The 23,922-nt window shown below is 31.4% G+C and overlaps 1 protein-coding gene across 3 annotated transcripts in view; it reads left to right on the top strand.

Annotated features, from left to right (window-relative positions):
• Positions 1-22,398, top strand: part of LOC123701703 (eyes absent homolog 2) — a 49,805-nt gene extending 27,407 nt beyond the window's left edge. For all 3 annotated transcript variants that reach the window (XM_045649206.1, XM_045649208.1, XM_045649207.1), the window contains 13 exons: positions 4,308-4,345; positions 14,007-14,263; positions 14,875-14,986; positions 16,119-16,223; positions 16,561-16,714; positions 16,883-17,036; positions 17,783-17,882; positions 18,426-18,597; positions 19,327-19,416; positions 19,875-20,086; positions 20,594-20,716; positions 21,167-21,288; positions 22,011-22,398. In XM_045649206.1, coding sequence (XP_045505162.1) covers positions 4,308-4,345; positions 14,007-14,263; positions 14,875-14,986; positions 16,119-16,223; positions 16,561-16,714; positions 16,883-17,036; positions 17,783-17,882; positions 18,426-18,597; positions 19,327-19,416; positions 19,875-20,086; positions 20,594-20,716; positions 21,167-21,288; positions 22,011-22,192 — 1,821 coding nt within the window. In that variant the 3' untranslated portion in view covers positions 22,193-22,398. The remainder of the gene's footprint in view (positions 1-4,307; positions 4,346-14,006; positions 14,264-14,874; positions 14,987-16,118; positions 16,224-16,560; positions 16,715-16,882; positions 17,037-17,782; positions 17,883-18,425; positions 18,598-19,326; positions 19,417-19,874; positions 20,087-20,593; positions 20,717-21,166; positions 21,289-22,010) is intronic.
• The last annotated feature ends 1,524 nt before the right edge of the window (positions 22,399-23,922 follow it).

Raw genomic sequence — 23,922 nt, forward strand, 5'->3', positions numbered from 1 at the left:
ATGAAGATAGACTAGTGATAACAGATAAAAATATATAATTGTTTGAGTTGAATTGGTTGACATTTGTTTTTAAAACTGTTCATACCTAAGTAGGTACATATACATAATTATATTGTGTGATATTGTTTAGGTATATGTCTTGTAAAATGAATAAAAGAGCTATTTTGAATAACTATTTTGCCTCTCCCCTCAATTCTATGGGGAGTTGCGCACACTTTCTTACTAGCCCATAGAGTTGATGGGAGAGACAAAATAGTTGCGGTGACAAAAGTTGCTCTTGCGCGCTAGCTCTTAATCTTATCAAAGTCCTCTTAAGAATAAACTATGAAAATGTGCATAGGTAGATGTTAAATACATCGTTATATGAGTTGGTTAACGAGTTTTCTTTATGTGTATTTTCTTGAGGTGTAAATTTATTGCATAATTTATAATCAACATACTTTGTTACAAAGTGCCTATTTCATTTGTCCCTAAGATTATACAGGGTGTTCCTATATGACTGACATTAAACATTAAAAAGATCTACTTGCCAAACCGAAAATGTATTATAAAATCATAAAAATATCAGAAATTAACTCGATAAAATTAGAATATGTACCTAACGCCTCTCATGTTCTTTTTTATACTCTTTAATAATGTTTTAACTTTTAATTTAACATCGTCGTTATTTCTGATGTAGAATAATTTATTTTTTGCTCAATTGCCTGATCTAAATTAACATCATATTTAGATCAGATCAGGCATTAATTTGGCTCAAAAGTAACTCTAAATATAAGTCTAAAGTGTCTTTTCCTTTCGGGCAATAACAGATCTAACCTGATCGCTTTCAGAGTATTTTTAGATAGAGCTGCATAAAATGAGTTTTAGAAGGAAATTTTTTAGACTTTAATTTATAACTAAATTTGGTTGCTTGGAAGAAATTGCTGTTAAGCAATAAAGCCGCCAATTGCTCAGTATAATATCCTGATTTTGTCAAACTTTGTGTGTGCAATAAAGAGTATATAAAAATAAATAAATAAATTAATTAATCCATCCCCAAGTTATGACTTCTCCATTATTATTTAACACTGATAAAGAAAGCTTAAACAATTTGAAGCTCAATTCCACAAACAAAAATTAATTATTCAATGATATTTATTCTCAATCACCCAACTTAGTACGGCCACGTTCCGAGAAATTAACTGACAAATCGTTCCCAATGACCAATGAAACAATGTCGCGTTAAAAAGAAAAAATTAAGCAGACAAACATAAAACCACCCAGAGATAACAGCAATAAAAACAAATTTGTACAAGTTGATAGCCGGGCGCGATGCAATTTATCGAACGAGATGTCTTTCTCGATAGTACCCTTAAATTGTAGCGGCACAAAATCGAAACATTACAACGCGTGCGATAGCTAATCGTTATTCAACTTAATACCGTAATGATAAAGACGCTTTTTCAATAGCCACAAGCGCCGAATTGAAGGACGCTATTAATGAACCTCCTTGTGACGTCTATTGCCCTAGTTATTAGTTTTACAAACCGCACATTTGCATATTAATAATTATGGGTAAAGGAGTAAATGTGAGTTTTGTGTGCGCATGTATGTTTTTCTTTTATCTAGAATCTATCAATTATTGTTTTGTCGAATGGTGGAGAAAGTGCCTTTATTAATTATAATAAATTGATCTATTTTATTATTTTGAAGCTCATGGATTTTTAACACGTATCTAAGTATATTCGCAAGAGGTCGTTCTTATACATTCTTTTTTTTTTTAATTATTAGAATGAAATAAAAAGTCAGAAAAGGCAGACGATATATCTCTTCATGAAAGCAAGTTTATTAACTCAGCAAAACAAATAAAGGACCGTTTACAAATTACAAACACCTTAAACAAAAAGGCGTACATTATTTTAATAAATCACTAATAAAAATTGACATTTCACACGACCACAAGGGCACACATCGATAGGAATAATATCAATGCATCGAATAATCGATAAACAAACATTATGGCATACAATAAATTAGAAAATTTATTTCTCGGTCGCGGGAGCAAGACGGGACGAGTCCCGATCGTAAATAAAAAGTGAGATAAAACAATAAACGTAATACGTATAAATAAATAACGTTTGTTTGTATAAAATACAGGTTGCTTAATTTTAAAGACTCTACATTTTATGATTGCTTGGTACAATTAAACTTTAATTAATTAGACTATAAAATTCCGTATTTTTTATTAATTACTTTTGTCTTATTAATTAATTATACGTCGTAATTTGTAAGTTAAAATTTATATCAATCAAAGTATGGATTTTGGATGTTGGAATAGGTACAGGACGTATTGACATTTGACGTTGTTGACGTGATCATAATATTATTATACAAAATTTATTCTTACAGTAAAATTATCATTTCCAAACGATTCCATGGTTGTAAAAGAAAACAAACTTCGATTATATTAAAAATACAAATGAGATGCGACACAGCCTATATTTAACAATTCCCAAGCGCGCAGGCGCGTTGTCGCCGCGTAAAACGTATAAATTAGAGGCCGCTATCACGGGATCGGCCGGCCTCACACCTCGCGCGGTATGCCTTGTGATTTATGCTTTCTCACACACATATCAATCGCAATGAATTATGCGATCCTGGTAGATGAATGTTCACTCCGGTACTAGGATAAGCTTAATCTAACGCCGGGTTACCGGTTATGTGAGCCTAGTATGGCGATTAAAAGGTTTCTCAGATTAATTATTTTCCTTAGTATTTTTTATAAAAATCAGGAAAAAATCACTAATTCTAGTGTGACTCTACTAAAAAAAATATGTTAAATATTCACCAGAAGTTGAAATGAATAGGTATACAGTCCAGCTTACTTATTTAATAAGTTTTAAATTATCTGTAGAGTGTAGAATTCTAATTAAATAACCACTGATTTTAATGAAATTTATTGAAATTATGTGTATTCATTATTAAAGTGAAACTTTTATTACCTACATCGTCTCAAACTTTTTGCTCTGTGTAGCGCATGTCGCGTGACGGCCGAACCGTACGATAATTATCGTACAAATACGATAATTTTGTGCCTAAGTTTCACTTTTACCGTGGTTTCATAAAACCACACAACATTTTTTTTTATTTTAAATTCACATTTCACATCCCAGGTACCCGTACATAATACATTACACAAAATCTCTTTTGTTATTGGGTGAATTTTACAAAAAAAAGAATGTAACAAAATGTAAACAATGTGTTAAAAAAGTATTAGGAATACATGAGTTCAAAAGACGTGAAAACATTTCAAATCAAGAATCGAACCCTACAATATTCAAAGTTCAACCTTACCACCTGTAACTAAAGTTGACATTGCAATAAAAGTATATTTTTATAAGCATACATCAAATGAGACTCAGTGGCGCCCTCTAAGGGCTGTAAAATAAATTCGGCTTGATTTTATTAATGTTGTTACCTTAATCTTGATCGAGCGAAGGCGACATTTAGGAGTTTTATTATTTATAACTCGAATATTATCTGTAATCTCGTATTCCACGGGTTTGTTAACGGGCCATCTTTGGGAAATAATTTGGGAAGCAGTGTCCATATTATGTTAATGGTTGTGTCATAAAAGACATTCCTTCCTATTAGTGTGGGTTTGTTTTTGATTTAAGTAGCGTTGTATTAGGTGCGTTGTAAAATAGTACCTGTAGTTTAATGTAAATCACTTCAGTGATAACGACTTAAGAAAGATAACATACAACTAGCTGTAGCGAGCGGCTTTACCCGCGTTGTAACTGGGTAGGAACTAGGAAGTAGCCTAAGTATAATTTATATTATGTTAAGTAATTCAGTTATATCTAGGTATAATCTAGCTAGTTTAATCTATCTACTAACAGACATTCTTACATCTAAGTATCTATGCATATATCTAAACTTTTACATTTATGGTGTTAGAAGGCATATTAAGTCTAAAATGTAGATTATTGTAGGTATGTTTAGAAATAATGCAATACGTAATTTACATATTAAACATTTTTAAAGAAGTAGGTAAAACAAACAAGAGATTCCTAAACTTAAAAAATAATTTATCTTGTAAATTTTATTTTATTGTAATTAAATGTGGCTTTCACACGCGATTTATTAAAAATCAAAAGATTTCATTGAAATATAGATTGAATTTAAAATCATTTGAAAAAGCGCCATATATTGCTTATTCGCACCTGATATTCATTCTAACTTTCCATGCACCATTTTGCACAAAGTAGGTAAGTATTTTCATTGATTAACTTTTTTATACTTATTTTATTTTTCTATTGTTACAGACTAAGCGATCTAGGCAGGACACTGGTACAGATGTTAGGTAAGTTTTAAATTGTTTTTGTTAAATTTAATAGATACTTCATACTAGATTGTAGGAACATTATAATATTATTATGTAGGTAAGGTTTAAATACCTATTTGGAATAGAAAACTTCACGTAAATAGGGAAAATAATGAGAGAAGGACTGGCAGCACACAAAGCTTTGGAAAAATAAAAATTAAAACATTCTAATCGTTTTATACATAAATTTCGCGGAGTAACTGTATTTTTCGCATATCTTGCTCAATATCTCTGAAATTTTTGGGAATTTTCAGTTTTGGCATTGCTTAATTTATTCTTGCACCTAACACATTTAAATGGACAAATTGTCGATTGGATAAAATCAAGATTTTTATTTAGTACGCACAGACCTAAATAAAAAAAAATTAAACTGTTTGTTTTATTTGCGTAAGGGAGCACTTAATGTACATAATAATGTAAGTAAATTATTCGGAAGAAATTTGTGAAATATGATACGAAAGCGATACCCAACACCTGTTACTTTATGATATAGAAAATTATCTTTAAACACCTTTGTAGGTGCAAAGGCTATGCAACCGGGATCTTAATGATCTGTTGAAATTTTTTCATCAATAAACTTTGTGCTTGAAATGTAACAAAAAACATTACAAGTAAAAATAAAATAATATCTGCGTATTTATAGAATTTTCTACCTCAAAAGTTTATTTTTAAACATCTGTGCAATACCTGTGACATTCACATTTGGCGCGAATTTTGCGCATCGTTAGCGTTGACAGTTTGATTGTCAAAATCATTTGCCGCCATTGCTTATGGCTTGGTTCAAGTTAATAAATTGCGTCGGTTTATTAAAAGTGATTTTGTCAAAATCGACACCGAATAACGAAATACCGACCGAAAGACATCAAAAGGTGCTGAAGGCATTATAATACTTACATAAAATGTCGATGACTGTGGCAGTTGGCAGAATATTTACTTTTCCGGTTACATTGATGGAAGTAGGTACCTAGATAGTTTAACGAGAGCTTTATTTTTGTTGATGATTCAAAGCTTTTCACAAATGAATCCACTTATTGTAGGTGATACTTATTACGATTTATCAAATAGTACGCAGCATAGATAGAACGACGGTAAAAAATTCCATCTTTCCATCAAATAAAGTCACCTTTTCGCGCAACGATCTTAAGAATATACCTCTCTATTCCGTCACTATGTCACGCATTAAATCAAACAAATTAAACGTAAATATTATGTACTTGACGCTTCGTTCCGCCGAGCCGAGTTTGAATTAAAGTTTACACTACACAAGGGTCCTTAATCCCTGGTAATCCCTATATTGTTGATACACAATTGCCGTGAAAAGAGCTACTTAGCCCCTTTATCTCTTATCAAAGGAATACAATAGGTTTTATGTTACGTGCCGATTTTGGTACGATTTGTACCTTTCATGGATTCGATGAAGGTGCCCTTTTTGTAGGTGCTATGTAAAATAAGAGATTACGTGTGATTGAAGTTTTTCTCTCACTATAACCTATTTAAGCTTGAGTATCTAAAGATTGGCACTGAAGTTTATTTGTTGGGAAAATGTGTAGTTATCTTGTTGAAGCGCTATAGGTACCTACCACAAAAATTTTATATTATGAGCAATGGAAGCAGTTAAAAAATGTTTAAATAATGTGTTAATTTTTACCTAAACCAAAATACAAGGGAGTAAAGAAAACATAACTTGATTATAAAAAAAATATCAATAGGATAAGAGTACCTATATTATTTTACACACATCAATTCAATAATGTAAAAACATGTAGAGAATGTAAAACATTTAGAAAATCCCAACCATTCTAATAAAGACAACATTCTAGAGAATCTTGCCGTTTTCGAAAAAAAGAAAAAGATAAATCGTCTCTGGTATTCAACAAGCGACATTCCAATTTAAACGACCTATGTTTCTTTAATTAGTGGTTAACACGAGGTTTTTAAATATTCAGAGGTTACTAAAATAGTGTTATAGTAATAATAAATCATATTGGAACACCGTTCCGTTACATGTTTTTTAAGTTTTGACAAGCGGATTTTGAGTGTCGAATGACGTGTGATGTGCCGTTTTTAGATGATTTTTTTATTTGTTTCCTCTTGTGAAATATTTGGTTAAATGTGATCGCCTTTTTGAGATGTCATGTTGATTATAACTTAGATATTAATATTTAATAATGTGGAATTAATTAATGCCGTAAAAAACTATGCGAATCTAACTTAATTCTCATGATCTATGAATGATAGAAGATAATATGAATTCTGTTTAACTATTCCAGTTTAGATAAAATAAAAATAAAATAAAGTTTAATTGAATCAAAAAAAAAAACACAAGCCTACAGATACAATTTGTAGGAACCACAGTAGGAACCATAGAGGTAGGAACATACCTACATTTATTTTTATTCTAAACTTGAAACATTTAACAGATTTTAATCTTTGGGGGAGGCCTTTGTCCTGCAGTGGACGTCTTGAAAGGCTGGAATGGAGATGGATGGAATGGTATTAATATCTAATTAATACGTAATTGTCTAATTATTTTCTCTAATTAGAATTATTAACCAATTAGATCACATTCAAGTTAGAATTATTATAACTTATGTAGGACGTAGACCATACTTTCAAATCTTTTCTATTTATAAAACTTACTATTTTACATAACTCCAAATCAAATCATTTATTTGTATTTGCAATATGTATAGACTCCATTTGTGACGTCTTCTAATAGCAAATAATTTAACGTTGAGACTACAAACTTGTATGGTCGATTATTTACCAATTTCTAAAGTGTGTTGTTAAAATAAATAAAATTAAAAACGATATTATGCTGCTTTGTTGCAGAAAATTCTAAGTAACTGCGTGTATGTTCTCCTTGTTTTTATTGATCGATCGCGTGTTCAATTTCTTCCCTTCGGATACTAGAATAATTATAGAATACTACCTACATATTTAATTTATAATCAACATAATTAATACGATTATTTCTGTGCCTCCAGTGAATAAGGGAGTAAGACGAGTTATTCCCTTTGGTTTTTATTGCACCATTGGATTCAGCTCGTCAAAATACACAACATATCAAAAGGACATATCTCTAGCTGCATCCTAACCCATTTTTTCGAATGACCCAAACGGTATAAGTAGGGTGTGATTAACGGTATAAGTTACCTTATCCATCATTTTAGGCAATCGCAAAGGAACTATTCGTCTCGAGTCAAAATAACCCACGAACACAAGGACGTATGTGTAGTTATACTTTTTGAATAAAGACATAACTCATTTTGTTCCATCCGTGCTAACACTATTTTAGTATATAAACGCATTTGTGTCATTTTTCTAACATGAGCATAAAGGAACAACTCTTAGTGTCATTGGTTCAAGTGACGAAATGAAACAGTTTCGCATTAATGCCGTGTTGCTATTGGTCTATTTGAATACTGCACGGAAACAACAGACACTATTTCTTTTTGCTTTATATTAATATTTTTCAATCGTTTTTTTCAATAAATATGCAACAATAAATCTTTATATTTAAAAAAAAAAGGTATTTATCAATCAACTTGGGATACTAATAATATTTCTATGGAAATTAACTATTTTTTGCAATAGATAAAAATACAGTTTTAATTAACACATTAAGTGCATTTAATGATATTATACTCTTTGTTTATATAAATACAGAACGATAATTGAATTTTCTAAAAAAACCAACAAAAATGTTAAACTTATATTTTCTTCTTATAATTGGGTAAGTTTTATAAAAAATAACTACTTAGTTTTTTTTAATTTAATCTAACCAATAATACTATAATTATAGACGCATAGAAAAAAAATTATAACTAGTCTTGACAATTATGAATATTGTGTTCTCTCTCATATATAGCGTTTTAGCCACTGTAATTTGCCTTTTTTATAGGAAAAAATCCGCAATATCGATACTATTTTGGTCCTGCATAATCGTTAACATATTATGGATACTCTGGTACCACATATTTTGAAAAAATTGGGATATTGTCACGTAGAGTCTCTTCAAGTCGTATTTGCATCCAAGGCACCTTTAAATCTGTGCTTAATTCTTTTCATAAAATCTCTGCGGCTCATTGTTTTTTCTTTATTTATCTATATTATTTTGATATTATAAGATATAGAAATTGTTAAAATTTCATATCATGCCGTAAAATATCGCCACAGACCACCTATAACTTTCCCTGTAAGGTAACTGAACATACAGGAATATGGTTTTCGAGCTTCTCTTATCTCTTTATAGTGCTTGTATCCTCAATGTATAACCACCATGACATATTCGTTTATAACCACCAGACAACATCTCAGCCACCCAATCCTCTTTCTTGGAGTCCAAATCCAGCGGAGGACAACAGTCATTTACTAAAATTGAAGGTTTTTCGTCCTAGTGTTAAAGTTTTCTGGATCCTATTTTATACTCAATATATAGTATATATACTATATCATGTAAAACATGACTTGGAAAAAAAATATTCAAATAAATCACAAAATATTTTTTTTAAACAATCGTAAAAGTTACGAAAAGCCCAATTATACGTCAAAATGACGTACAACATCCTCTTTACTACAAAATGGCGGAATTTACCGGGAAGAGCCAACTATATACTGCTAGGTCTCGACGGCTAATGAGTTGTTTCTGGATTTCGAAGTGATTCGATGGTAAATATAGAAAAGACAAAGATATTTCGCCGCGGTGTACATCAAATTTACGTAGATTGGACTTCTAAGGTTAAATGCATAAACACCTAAATGTTGTTTTGTTTTTATTATATCTAATAACGATAAAAAATCCGTTGATTTCGTTCGTTTTTCAAGCTACATGCATGGTTGTTCCACTAAAAGGCCTCAATTGAGTCATAAAGTACACAAATTTCAAGCATGATAAGTCGCATTATTTCTATAAAACCAAAACTGGCAATAATATAAGTCGTGTTATGCGACTATGAACATAGTGCATTAGGGCATAAGTCGTTATATTGCAAAGAGCAAAAAAAAATTATGTGAATACATTGAGTTATTCCATGAAGTACTCGTTCATAAGGCCACAACTACAAAAAAACACGAAAAAAGTATATTTATGGGGTTGTTACAATATCTGTTTATATGTAAAACTAAAGTCTAACATCATATCTTACCCATACAAGCTTAAAAATTTGAAGTTACAAAGATTTAGTGTTGATATATAGTTTTTTGTCTCTCCTGAAAAGTGCTGTTTTTGAGTTATTCCCTTATTCACTGGAGGCACAGATTTTTCGCATTGAATTTCGTTTTCTCATTAATTTTACTGCATTTTTATAGTAGGTATTACCTATATTATCTATGGTACAAGCGTTAAATGTACAGATAAAGAAGTCTGTCAAAATCCCTATATATTTTAAAACCACGATAAACTTTCACTCCTAATAAATATTTATCATACAAATCCATGCTGTCATGTTTTTACAAAACTCAAGTCATTTGTTTCATATAGTACCATAATTTTTATGTGTTTATAAAAACACTTTGACACGTGGAGGCCAAATGGTTAACTTATAAATGTCTTAGGGTTCATTAGTAAATTAATTACATGTCTTTTTTTAAACTATTATGATGTATTTAGCAATCATTGTAAAGAACGTTTGCAAGTTTGAATAAAAATATGTTTTTGTCATTGATTAATTAAAAATTAAAATATGCTAGGTATTGAGAACCAGTATCGTAGTGAATTTTACCGAATGTCGGCTTATATCGGAATGAAATCGAATGAGAACTGTTGTTTATAATAATATAATTCGATAAAAATTAACTTTTTAAATGCATGTATTAAGTATGCATTTAAAAAGTTAATTTTTATCTTATTAGGTATACCTAATTCATATCATAATATGGCCTATGTATTAAATAACTCTAGATAGGTACGATAGATTCGCGATAGATCGAAAGTAAATATCTCCTGATTTTGTCAAAAACCGTATGAATATAACCGTATAAAATACGATAATAAAAAGCCACAGGCTCTAACAAGTCTAGCGTAAAAGAATAAATAAACACAAGTCCACTTGAGATCATTATTAAACTACGGAACCCTCCTCAAAACGCACCCTTGTTTCTGACGTGTGCCGACTATTATGTGAAGAAAGAAACTTAAGAGATTAGGAGAAATTAATTTCTTTGTTTATAACACTTGTTGGGTTTTATTGTTTATTTTATTATTAAGTACTAGGAAATTAAATGTGTTATATTATAAACTTTGTTTTATATAAATGTAGATATGAATAATTTATAAAGTTATTCTAACAAGACATTTTTCGTGTTTTACAAGATTTGGAACAAATAAGTAAATCAGAGTACAGATAAGTACAATTTTTTTTTTTGAAGTTTTTAGTTTCACACAGATAATTATAAGTAAGTATGTATATGAAAAACAGTTTTTTTTTTAAGAAATTATTTTGTACGTTTGTAGTTTGTACCAATTTCAAAATAACACATCTATAAAACAAACAACATCGTGTTGCGTTCACCCCGACATCATTCACCAATCCGAACTTATTATTTTATAACATCAAACCTTCCGCCTAAAACATAAAACTAAAAACGTGACAAATAAATCATCCTACCATATGGATTGCCATTGTTCTCTCGACGGCAACACATTAAACGCTTTGAAGTCTTTGTACTAACTAACTTTACGATGACTACTGCAAGTAAAAAAAATTCGAGAAAAAAGCCGAAACATTAAAGTATTCAATTAAAAAGATAGTGACAATGCTGCCAGCATTAAAACGATTCCGCTCTAAAGCGTTCTTTTGATATACGATAGTGTTGTTTGATGGCAACTCTCGAAGTGGCGGCAAAAAGCAAAGTGACACTTGAAAATGGCGCGAACGAACATAAACAAGGAGGTTTTTTGAAGGAGGTTATAGTGGTCTATCGATTGAGTTTTTGTTATAAATATTGTAACGATATCGAATAGTCGAAGTGGGTCTATTCATTTTAAAACAATAAAATTCACGTTTAAAAACCGCTTGCCTTATTTAATGCTTTTGTCGTCGTATAAATAATCGAAAACCACAAATCATGCGTATAAATATCAATAAAACAAATATTTGATGGCAATTAAACAGTGGTGTAGTATAAAAAAGTTGTCATAACCGGCCATTATCATACATTTGCATAAATTACATTAATTTGATTACGTAAAACATCATAAAAGCGAGGCGTGGCATTTCTAGTACTTTACGATTATTCCTTTTTTTATTTTTGCCGTCTTCATGTTATAAATGTGAAAACTGATTTTTTATCGGTATTACGCATTCACAGTTACACTACTGAACCGATTTTGATGCTAGGTACATGTTACGTACGATGGAAGATCCGAGGTACAAAATCTACGGATATGAAATTACTACATAATACTTACATAGGTACATTTCATTTGAGTTTGAGTGGAGTTACTGTTGCTATGCCTATTTTAAATTAAATTTATAATAAGTAGGTACGTATGCGGAAAAGTTTTTCCATTAAAATAATAACAAAAATATAATGCATGACCTTGATAAATATCTAATTTATTACTATTTGTTTCAAATTACCATTTTAGCTTTTAATGGAACTTAAAGTTTTAAAAATTCAATGATTATTCATTTTTATGTTCATCTATTCAAATAAAAACTGGTTTTGCTTTAAAGATTTCAACACGATAAAGATGTATAAGGAAATTATAGGTATTCCAAATTCCTTGCTTTTTGATATTAATAATTATTAATATATTATTTAGTATTTTTAGACTTTTGTATGATAATAATTATTATTGTCATCTTTGATGCCTAACTGTGACATTCCAGAGTAAGTACCTACCTAGATAGGTAGGTATTTTTATTTTAATACAAACAATGAAGATATTTTTATTTCTTGGGCTTTTAAAGTCTGCTTTCAAGAGCTCCATATCCATACGAACTTTCTCGAACTTTAATAAAATACCAATATAGCATTCGAAATTCAAATGATTATTCTCATCGAGATAAAAAACGCACAGTGACGTCACATCCCATCTGTCATGTATGACAGCGCGGGAGTTGATTAAATGGCGCGCGTTGATAACGAGCTAAATGAATAATAACACGTGTAAACAGTTTTGTTAGATAAATCCACTAACTGCACAATACGAGGGGTCTGCGAGGCATCTGTTATTCGATTTCGGTGATTAATTTTTATCGTTTGTAATTCTGGCGCGTGATTAAATATTTGTTAAGCGTTTAATTGATGTTGAGTTTTATTGCCATAATGTAGAATAATTACGTGACTTTTTAAAACTATTTTTAGTATAAGCTAGACTTCATTTATATTCAACCGCAAATATTAATATTGTCATGGGCGATTAAATCTTTGTTATTTTTATTGCTCTGGTGTGCAAATTTTAAACATTGTTAGGCCAACAACACCACAAAAAATAACAGGCACTTATAACCTATTCTTATGTCTAACTAAATTTACGCCCGCGGCTTCGCCCGCGTTTTCAAAGGAAAACCCGCATTTATCCCTTTCCCGTGGGTTATCCGGGATAAAACCTATCCTATGTGTTAATCCAAGTTACCCTCTATGTGCTAAATTTCAATGTAATCGGTTCAGTATTTGCGTGAAAGAGTACCTAATAAACACACACACATCCTCACAAATTTTCACATTGATAATATTAGTAGGTAGGATAGGAAATATCCTTACCTACTGAGTACCTACGTCAATTATTAATAAATAATTGACGTAGGTACCTACTCAGTAGGTAATATAATTCAGTAATTTTAATACCAAGTATCTAGAAATAAAAGTCTTCCTATAAACAGTGTCAACCCCAATTGATTGTTCTAATTCATCAAAGAATCATTTAAATTAAAACAGACACTCCAAAAACAATAATTACGGAAACCTCTTAAATTGAATCTTATCCGGCACTTCAGAATTAAGACATAACTTGTTAAAAGTGCCGTTGTAATAAACATTTAAGACCGTTTAATGGATTTTTTATTCCAATGTTGTGTTAAACTGAATTTGTTTGTTTATTCACGCTGCTTAAAAGGAAACGCGGGCAATAATTGAAGAGATGTTTGCACAGATACGCTAGGAATTGAACTACCTAAATATAACCACAGATTATTGAGTTTTTACACGCTTTTTATTTTTCTATAATCTATTGTTTGTGATTAGCGTTCAAAATGTTATTATAATACAGCCTTTAAAAGAATACAGCTTTGAATATTTCAAAAACGTGTTTAAAAGAAGCTTTGTAGATATCATTTTTCTATCTGCAGTATTAAAAAAAATCACTGATAGATTTTTCAGATGGATTTCGACGTTTATTAAAAATTAAAGCATTGTAACTCAAAGCCTCAGAATACAGAACAAACTGTTCTGTATTCTGAGCTCAAAGCATAAATATTATAAACTACAACTAGACATTATTAAACATACGGCTTTAGAAACATCACACCAACTTTTAAATTGCATAACCTACCTACTCTTTATTTTATATTCATTTTTCATTAGACTACATCTTATAACTGAGACTTTAGTATCACGAATATTTTCTATACCAACGCGACGACATGAACATAATAGTTTGTACTTTAAACTAACACACATTTTCCTCCTCCAGATTGTCAGAAGAAGGTGCAAGTCCAGAATCAGAATCGACATCAGAATCGCCCCCCTCTCTACAAGATGCAACCCTGCCAGCGCTGCTAGCAACCACGTACCCCACTTCTATCAATTCCCTGAACTCCGTGGAAACCCTGGGCCTGGCTGAGGATCTGCCCAACGGATGCCCGAGCACCCTCGCGCTGCCGTTGACGTCTGGACTTTCAACTTCTACGTCCTCGGCGGTAGCTTGGTTGATGAATGAGGATAGCACGGGTATGTAGCATCATTGAAAGAAGTATTCTAGACTTGTTTTTCCACCTCACATATTTTTTTTTAATTCAAGACGAAATAGTAATTGAGTATTTAATGATTATAGCAAAAATAATTCGACAAAAAGAGCAAGGAATTTCCTTACCAGAAAAATAAAATCGAAACTAGAAAAACTTGTAACTATTAAACTAGGTATATTTAGGTTGCTCGGCTCTAAATATTGCCATGCCATTGAGTTTGGATCACTATGCTAAACTAGAATAATTGAGTATTAGTAGGAGAAATTTGAATATTTAGCCTATAATAATATGATCAGCTCACGTAGAACAAAATCAATCCGATTTACTCTCAATATTAGGGTCCTTCTTCACAATCAGGAGCCGAGCGTTGGCCCAACAATTAATGATCGTCGATGTTTGTTGCCATTACGGCGATTATGAATAAAAATCTACAAAAACGGCCGATCGTAGACATTATGGCCCTCTACTCTATCGTGATTCGCCCAACGCTGCCCATTGAGAAGAACACCAAAAGTGTGCAAAGACGAGTGAAATTTTTTATTTAAGTATGTGTTCTTTGAAATCTATATAAAATGTATTTGGTATACTATTTAGGTGGTGTTAAAAGCGAGGTCCGCAGCCCGGGCCTGTGCGAAGCGGACGTGGCGCTGTACGGGGAGGCGCTGCCGTACGACCAATCTGCATTGTCCTATCAGTATTATAATAGGTACGTAATTTTCGAAATTAATATACCTACTTACTAATGTTATAAAGCTGGAGAGTATGTTTGTTTGTTTGAACGTGCTAATCTCAGGAACGACTGGACCGATTTGAATCTTTCGGTGTTAGATAGCCCGTTTATCGAGGAAGGCAGGAGTGGAGCACTGCGGATAAAAACACAGGGCACAGCTAACCGGTTTTAGTTAATTCTTTTTTTATAATATTCCTTGAAGTTCGAGGATGGTTCTTATGTAGAGAAAACGTGAATATGTACCACGGGCGAAGCCGGGGTGGACCGCTAGTTATTAAATAATTTGTGCCCTCCTTGATAATCCCTAAGCACATATTTCCGTTCTACGTCAGACTAAAGTCATCGACCGTTTTCGAAGAAGCCCTATAGGGACATAATGACAAATCAGATTATGACGCTTTTAGGATATTGTATTAAGATTATCAGTTCTATAGGTAAGCGTTATTCAATTCCCTGATTACTGGAAAACTTCCGCGTAGCCGAATAAAGTACGTATTCTCTACTTTTTAGAGCTAGATAATACCTCAGGCTAATACCAATATTTTCAGAATTGAATATCAATTTTCGATTATAATATTGCAGAATTGTATTTTTGAAGTGAAACTTCTTTCGCGCAGGGTTTTCCGTTACGCGCCATCTTTTTCTTATCCCTACCACGCGTGATTCGACGTATTTCTGTAAAGTTGCATATAGTAAATTATTTTTTGAAAAATAAGGTCATAAAGAAGTTTCACTTCTTACGTGTGTACACTAGTACACGCACACATTTTTTATAGATATAATTTAAATTTTTAATCTTCGTATATTCTGTACGTGTAATTGGGATAGAAATAAACAAAAATTATCCAACAATGTCACTCACGATACTTTTCACTTGTTGGTACTATGTACAAAATTGATTATTGTGACTTCCATTCATCCATTCTCAACGACATACATATACCAGCTTGTATGGCGGCTTTGTCTTAGAATATATAAGCGTACGTATATTGGATATGAGTTATAGATGTAACGATTTACACGTAGATACGAAATACTAACATAGTTACAATAGAATAGTATAACTGTAAATTCCAACAAGTTAAACAAAATAATATATATTTTACAGCATGCAGCAGTATGGAGGCAGTAGTGCGGCATCATCGTACGTCAGTTCGTCACTGTACAACCAACCTTATGCAGCTTACCCGACTGCGCACAATTCTAATAATAGGTGAGTTTATAATTATACTATATTGATTGTAATAAAGTTTTTTTTTTCATTTTCATGCTTGTGTAAAATAGTCATGGTATTTCATTTATATTTTTTTAAAGAATAAAACGAATCGATCACGAGGCGGGATTCGAAACCGCTTCTTCCGTATTTAACTGGTTCTAAGGCTTAATATAAGTAAATTGCATATTCAGCTACGCGTTTAAATTTTTAAGAATTATGTTTTAGTGCCATAGAAATCCTATTTTATTAGCCGGGAACATTGTAATTACAGCAAAATCACTTCTACTACCTTTCATGAAATTTACATCATAAGTTAAATCAATAATATTCACAGGCCATCATGTAAAGCAACACCAACATACCTGAGTGCATATGGCGTGGGGGGTGTTGGGACTGTCCCGAGTACGGGTTTCGGGACCCAGCCATCTCCTTACGCGTATTCATCCTACAATGGCGGTCTGGCGCAGTCTTTTACCAATACGCAACAGGTATTTGATTTTGAATTTTTATTTATATTGCTTATTTCTTTGGATAAAATATCTAGTTGACTCAACTAGATATTTTAATTGAATTGACCGTTGTTAACTCAACTAAGTTGAGTTAACAACGGTCAATTCTGAAATTATAGAAAATAACATAAAATTAAATTTGACCAGGATTACAGCAGTTACGCAACAGGGTACGCGGATCATAGCGTAGCGCAATATGGCGGATATTATGCAACCCCCAACTATTCGCCCTACGTTAGTTCACCGAGCAGCAGTGGAAGTGCTGGCCATACCTCTTATCACCTTGGTGGAACTTTGGCAGGTAAACAACCATAGTACTTGGTAATTTTTAGTAAAAAATGTATCAATTATTACATGTAATTAAAATTTTACAGCTTAACAAAAGTATATTTCTATTAAATAAAGTTTGATACATTTTAGTATACAACTGCTTGATGTGTTAATCTGTGAACGCATCCATAATAAGACGCAACGCTGGCATCCGGTAATGGCCGCCGCATTTGACATTGACGATTATCTGACAATTCTGTGTTTGTGTATCATTTTCAATGTTTTGGTTTTTAAATAAAAAAAATGTAATAATAAAAGGGAAAATTAAATATATTTACAAAAGCACGTTTGTGATGTATTGAAGCATTCCAATAAGTGTTTTCCACTAGGGTTTATTGTTTGTCAAAATGAATAAAGAAAATGAAATCTTTCCTCCAAACAAGCGGTTCAAATCAGATGAGGAACAATATTATAATTATAATGACGATTCGGATTATTGGCCCGATTCAGATGATGATGGTAAATAGCGTTTTAATGATGTTTGTAAATATTTTGTAAAGATAAATTTAATTGCCAAGTAGGTACCTATATGTTTGTAAAGTTGAACAGTGAAAAGTGAACTTATGTTCATCACCAAACTTATACTTGTAAAAACTTACAATTCTATTCCATAAATGGTATTATATAATAAAAATTATACCAAAATTTAAATCATTCTTATTATAATATTTCAACCATCTATTGTATATTGAATGTAATGTTTTAACATGGTTATAGATTCACCATCTTCCATGCTGCCCTCTATAAGTGATACTCCGTTATCTCCATTGAAGAATGAAATACATGCTGCCAGTAGAAGATGTAGGGAAAATTCAGGGTGAGTTCTAAATTATTATACTTCATTAAAACTAATTGTACCATATATACTATAATAATATACTATTTGTTAATTGATTGAGAGGGTAATTCTATTTCTTACTTTCAAAATACAAATAAGTAATTCTAGTCCAATACTATTAACTACAATAAATTGTAAAACAATGGAGTTGGCATCTGGTTGATACAGTTTGTTCAAGCTTAATGGCAGTTCGGAAGTTAGCTGCAAATGCATGTGCATCTAAAATTGTTTTCTGATCAGATCTTTCAATGTTCCAAGCCACCATTAAGTTTGAATCATACTGTATGACTATTTTTTTATATTAAAAAAAAAAATAAAGTGCTCTGTTAAATAAGAAAAGAAAGGAAAAAATTACCTCATTTTGTAACTTTTCTACAAAGAATACTATTGATATTACTCACTCAGTATTAAAATAAGTATGTATATTTTTAACTCAAAAATTTTTGATAAATTAAAATGTGAAAGTATGATGGAAAATAGTTTCTATTTAAAAAATTTTAACATTTTTTCTATAATTCACAGAGAAAGCACAACATCGCGGTCTCGCGGGCGAGGTCGTCGGAACACGTCGTCGTCGCCAGCGCAACATGTCCCCGAACCAACCACGGAGAGGGTCTTCATTTGGGATCTGGATGAGACGATAATTATCTTCCACTCGCTACTCACTGGGACTTATGCTACTAAGTACAATAAGGTATGATTTGAAACTATTCATTATTCCATTTTGTTTTATGTTAAATTGCCTTTGATAACAAATTTTCGGAGCGACAGTAGTTATAATGTACTTAATTTGTCTCAACAAGTGATTCTTGTGTTTTACGAGTTTGTTTAGTAATAAAAGATAGCATGGAAATGTTTTACAGAATATTATTACAGAATACTAAGTTCAGCTTCAACATAATATGGACTTTATCTTTGGATGAACTATAATTATAATTAATTAATTTCTTGTAAGCTTTTCTGCTCCGATCCATCCTTCCTTCTTAGAAACTTTTTATTAGGCGCCATCAGCTTATAAACAATTTGCCTCGCACATTCTATTTCATCACAGGAGTACGCACTTAAACATATCTGAATAATACTAGTTTCTGGAAGAGTGTCAACCTTATTTGATATAAAAGTTAATAGTTCATTTATAACGACATTACATTCAATACATTTATACTCATTTCGAACTGTCGTTTGACGATTCACGTTATTTGTACTATTTACGCGAGTTATCGCGACGTCAGAGGAAGGAGATCGGACCATCGGCATCGTGTGAGCGGCTCACACAACGGCCGTAGGCAGACTGACAGACTATAATGATTAAAAATAAAAATAGTATATTATTTCGTTTCTAAATTATACACAATAATTAATAATTGATCATTATTTAAGTGTTTTCATATCATTTTTAAATCTTATGTTATTTTTTTTGCAGGACACACAGCAAATAGTGCAATTAGGTTTTAGAATGGAAGAGATGATCTTTAGTTTAGCAGATACACACTTCTTCTTCAATGATGTTGAGGTATGTGGTAATTGATTGAACTATGTAAGTTATATTAATTGAAAATTTGTGAATTTATGGTGACTACTCTGGCAGATGTTTCTTCCCGTAAGAATTTTCTTGGGCCTTAACAATTACTTGACAAAAAGCCAAATTGGTCGAGTCCTTTTGGATATTTAAAAAAAAATATTTCAGAATTATGTAAATTTTATGAAGATTTTAACTTTTTTATTGAAGTGAAACTTCTTTATCGGGGTTGGAGAAAAATTTAGCACAGTAACAGTAACATTTTTTCGTTACACGTGACATTTTTCCGTTACGCGCCATCTTTTTCTTATCCCTTTGTAGTATTTCTGTAAAGTGGCATATTATAGTAAATTATTTTTTGAAAAATAAGGTCCATAGTACACGCACACATTTTTTATTTATTTATTATAAATTATAATTTTTAAATAAATTAAAAATATATCTTGTTACAGGATTGTGACCAGGAGCACATAGACGCAGTGGCGGCTGACGACAACGGCCAAGACCTATCCGCATACAATTTCGCATCAGACGGGTTCCACGCGGGAGCCGCACCTAATGCGGGGTTATGCGCTCCTGGTGTTAGAGGTGGAGTGGATTGGATGAGGAAACTCGCTTTCCGATATAGAAAGATTAAGGACACATACAATAATTATAGGAATAGGTAAATTTATTGATTTTCTTGTAAATAAGGATCTTTAGAAATAATATTCCATTCCATATATCTGATATGCCCACCCTCCAAAGTCCATAATTATGTACTACACAGGTTGAAATACATGTAATAATCCCGCTAAAAAAATTTTTTTTTGTTGATCACTTCAAACACTCGTATGTAGTGGTTTAAATTATAGTTGTTGCTTTAGGTCTAAATTACACAATAATAAAAATTAAAAAGCAACAAAAAGATTTACCATAACTTGCTATAAGAAATATTCAAACCTACCATATATACATACCTAGTGGTATAATGAATGATATAATGTCGTAGAGTGTGTATGAAGCAAGTATGAAATGACACTAAAATATATTTTGGAATAAAATCCTTTACTATGACATAATTTCTATAATCGTGTATATAAAAAAGTTAATATTTTTATTTTTAAACTCAAAAAATTAAAGAATAAAAAGTATAAAAATTTAATCTAACAATATTTTAATTTATCTCCAGTGTTGGTGGTCTCCTCGGACCAGCGAAACGGGAGCAGTGGTTACAACTGCGCGCCGAGTTGGAACAAGCTACGGACAATTGGCTGACACTCGCTTGCAAGTGCTTGAATATGATTAATTCTAGGTGAGTTTTGTTTGTATGTATTATTGGAAAGATTTGTAGGATGTGATGTGGTATCAAAATTGTCTGTTAAGGTATAGGAGTATAATTTTTAAATGAAATTACCGAAATTCAATGACACTACAAAAGAGTACAATAGTCTTAAAAAAAGGATGAACAAGATAAATGTATTCTTATAATTTTATAGATAGAAGTGAAATTGATTGTGTTCAAAGCGGAAAATGTGACGTCTTAAAGCAGTAATAATTCCTTTGTGGGAAAAAGACAGAGCTATACAGGTGGTATAGCGCCATCACTTTCTGACACGAACGGCGGCGATATAGTAACTTAGATCAATTATCTGTATTGTACAATCATACTCATATTTACTGTATATATATGAAAATGATTATCTGTAACTTCGTTATTTTTGTGCCACACATTCAATAATAAAAAAAAATACCAAATTTTCAGGGAAAACTGCGTGAATGTCCTAGTAACAACAACACAGTTGGTGCCTGCGCTTGCTAAAGTGCTACTATTCGGGCTCGGCGGTGTCTTCCCCATCGAGAATATATACTCTGCTACTAAAACTGGTATGAAAAACTATACTATAATAAATATAAATAACTTAAAATACATTAAAAATGCGTGTGTGCTAAGCACATGTGTCAGAAGTGAAACTTCTTTGGCAAGATTCAAAATTCAAATATACTCGCCTTAATCCATGACGTAACGGTATTGTTATGACGCGACCTCTCAACGCGCCTAAATACGTTTCACTTCAAAAATTAGACAAGAAAAAAGGCATTCTGAAAAGTATTTGTATACATTTAAAACGAATTCTGCCATTTCAAACAGTAACTTATTCGTTTAGAAATATTTATAAATAAATAAATATTTCTATTTAAATAAATAAATATATAAAATTTATAAATAAATAAATATTTCTATTAGTTGCACATCACTATACCTAAAGATAAATAGGGAATGAATCTTATTTGTGTCAATGATTGTGAAATATAGTAAAAATAAACTTAAACTAAAATTACCTACCTACAACCACACTCAAAATTGTCTGAAGCAAAACTCTGCTTATAGGCAGTAGGCAGAGTTTTCTATCTGTTTTTCCAATCGATTTTGAACATTATTTACCACGAAATAAAGCGCTTATTTCAATGAATGTTTTATACAACGCGGATCGGACTTTTAGACGACTATTTGTTAGGAAATTGTGAGTATTTCTAGATTGTTCTAAGTAATCCTATTAAATAAAACTGTGATTAAAAAGTGTAATTCAGAAAAACTATTGTTACAGGCAAAGAAACATGCTTCGAAAAGATAAAACAGCGTTTCGGTGAGCGATGTACCTACGTTGTTATAGGAGATGGTCAAGACGAAGAAGCCGCCGCTAAAGCTAAAAACTATCCATTTTGGAGAATATCCGGCCATTCGGATATCGCGGCTCTATACAACGCGTTAGACATGGGCTTCTTATGATCTGCTGCTAGCCTGGTACTTGATAGTCGAACGGTTTTATGTGAGAAGACTATGACAAAACTATAAAAATAATAATAAGTATTGGCAACAGTTCTGACAAACAACCATTGAGATAATATTACTACGTATGGAGGAGACACCACGAACAAAATCTGTGCGCCATTTTTTTGCTCTAAGTTTTAAAAATTATTATCTAGTTAGGTACTTACCGATGAAAGTTATTCATTTGCACTTTTCCGTATTATTTGTATTATTTGTGCAATATCGTAACACACACGAAGGCATATTTGATGCGTTTCACTTTAAAACAAATAAAAAATAAGCCATATGGCTTATGGTGAGCGGAACATAAGTGATGTAGGCGGTGTCGTCATATGTATATCTCAATGATAAAAATAATATATGTATTGGTAACAGTTCTGACAAACAATAATAGTTATTTTTTACTATATAGAATAAATCATCCATATTGTCGAAGCTTCTGGGTATGGATGACGTCTTATGATCTGCTGCTGCCCTGGTACTTGATAGTCGAACGGTTATGGAAATTATATTACATAATATTATGGTATGGCAACATTATTTCTGACAAACAATAATAGTTTTTAAAGGGTACTTTTTTGTTTTATATGAGAAGACGAAGAAAATTGTAATTTATCTATTCACAAGGCTTCTGGTTTTTGTATGGGTTCTTATGATCTTCTGCTATCCTGGTACTTGATAATCGAACGGTTATGGAAATAATATTATGTATAAAAACATTAATATCGGACAAACAATTTTTTAATTTTATCATAGAGTAATCCATATTTTTTTTGTTCAATCCAACGAAATATACAATTTATATGTTCAAAGAATTTTATCACTATGTGTCAAAAAATGGCTTTATAAAATTTTAACAAGCATCTGAACTGTATTTAAATAAATAACAAAGAAAAAATACAATTTGGATAGTTTCTAATGCTTTCTCTGTCTCACCTAGTATTTATGCCTCATGTAGGAAAGAGACATCAATACATGCATTTGTTTCTCAATTTATTCATATTTTACTATTCTAGAAATTTCTATACCCTATATTCTTGCCAAGGCTATTTTAAATCGACACAGTCGTAAAACATATCCTATAGTACATATGAAATGGAATTCAATCTTTTAAAGCGTAAATGCGTATTAAAAAGCTCAAAAGTAGCTCAAAATCCTAAACGACCTTGTAAATATAAAATTGTAGATTCTCTAGGTATCCATTCCTACTATGTTTTATATATTATATACAATGTACAGAAATATTTTTAGCGAAAACTTTATAGACAATTGTTATTAAGTGTAAACTGACTTCGCTTTTTTATTCGTTTATGTATTTTCTATTTATTAGCACAAGATTTTATATGCTTTTTTTTAAGATGCTGCGAGGGTTTTTTTTCCAAACTCAAACATTTATTTATTCAATTAGACTTCTTCTAGAAGCACTTTTGAAACGTCATTACATATTTTTAACATTTACCGTTTCTATTTGATAATCTGTGTTCATAGAATTTCTCGTAAAAATTAAAAATAAACTTATTTTTTTTATATTATTATTCAAACATACATACATATCGGAGAAATATTCACCTTCATCTCAGAAATATTGAAGAAAAAAAAAACATAATTTTCAACATTTTATGTGAAATTAAATGAACACTCCCATAAAGTATTTAAAGTCTGTTCCTAGTTAAAATAGCACAATATTC

The sequence above is a fragment of the Colias croceus genome, chromosome 22, assembly GCF_905220415.1.
Source record: "Colias croceus chromosome 22, ilColCroc2.1".
NCBI lineage: Eukaryota > Metazoa > Arthropoda > Insecta > Lepidoptera > Pieridae > Colias > Colias croceus.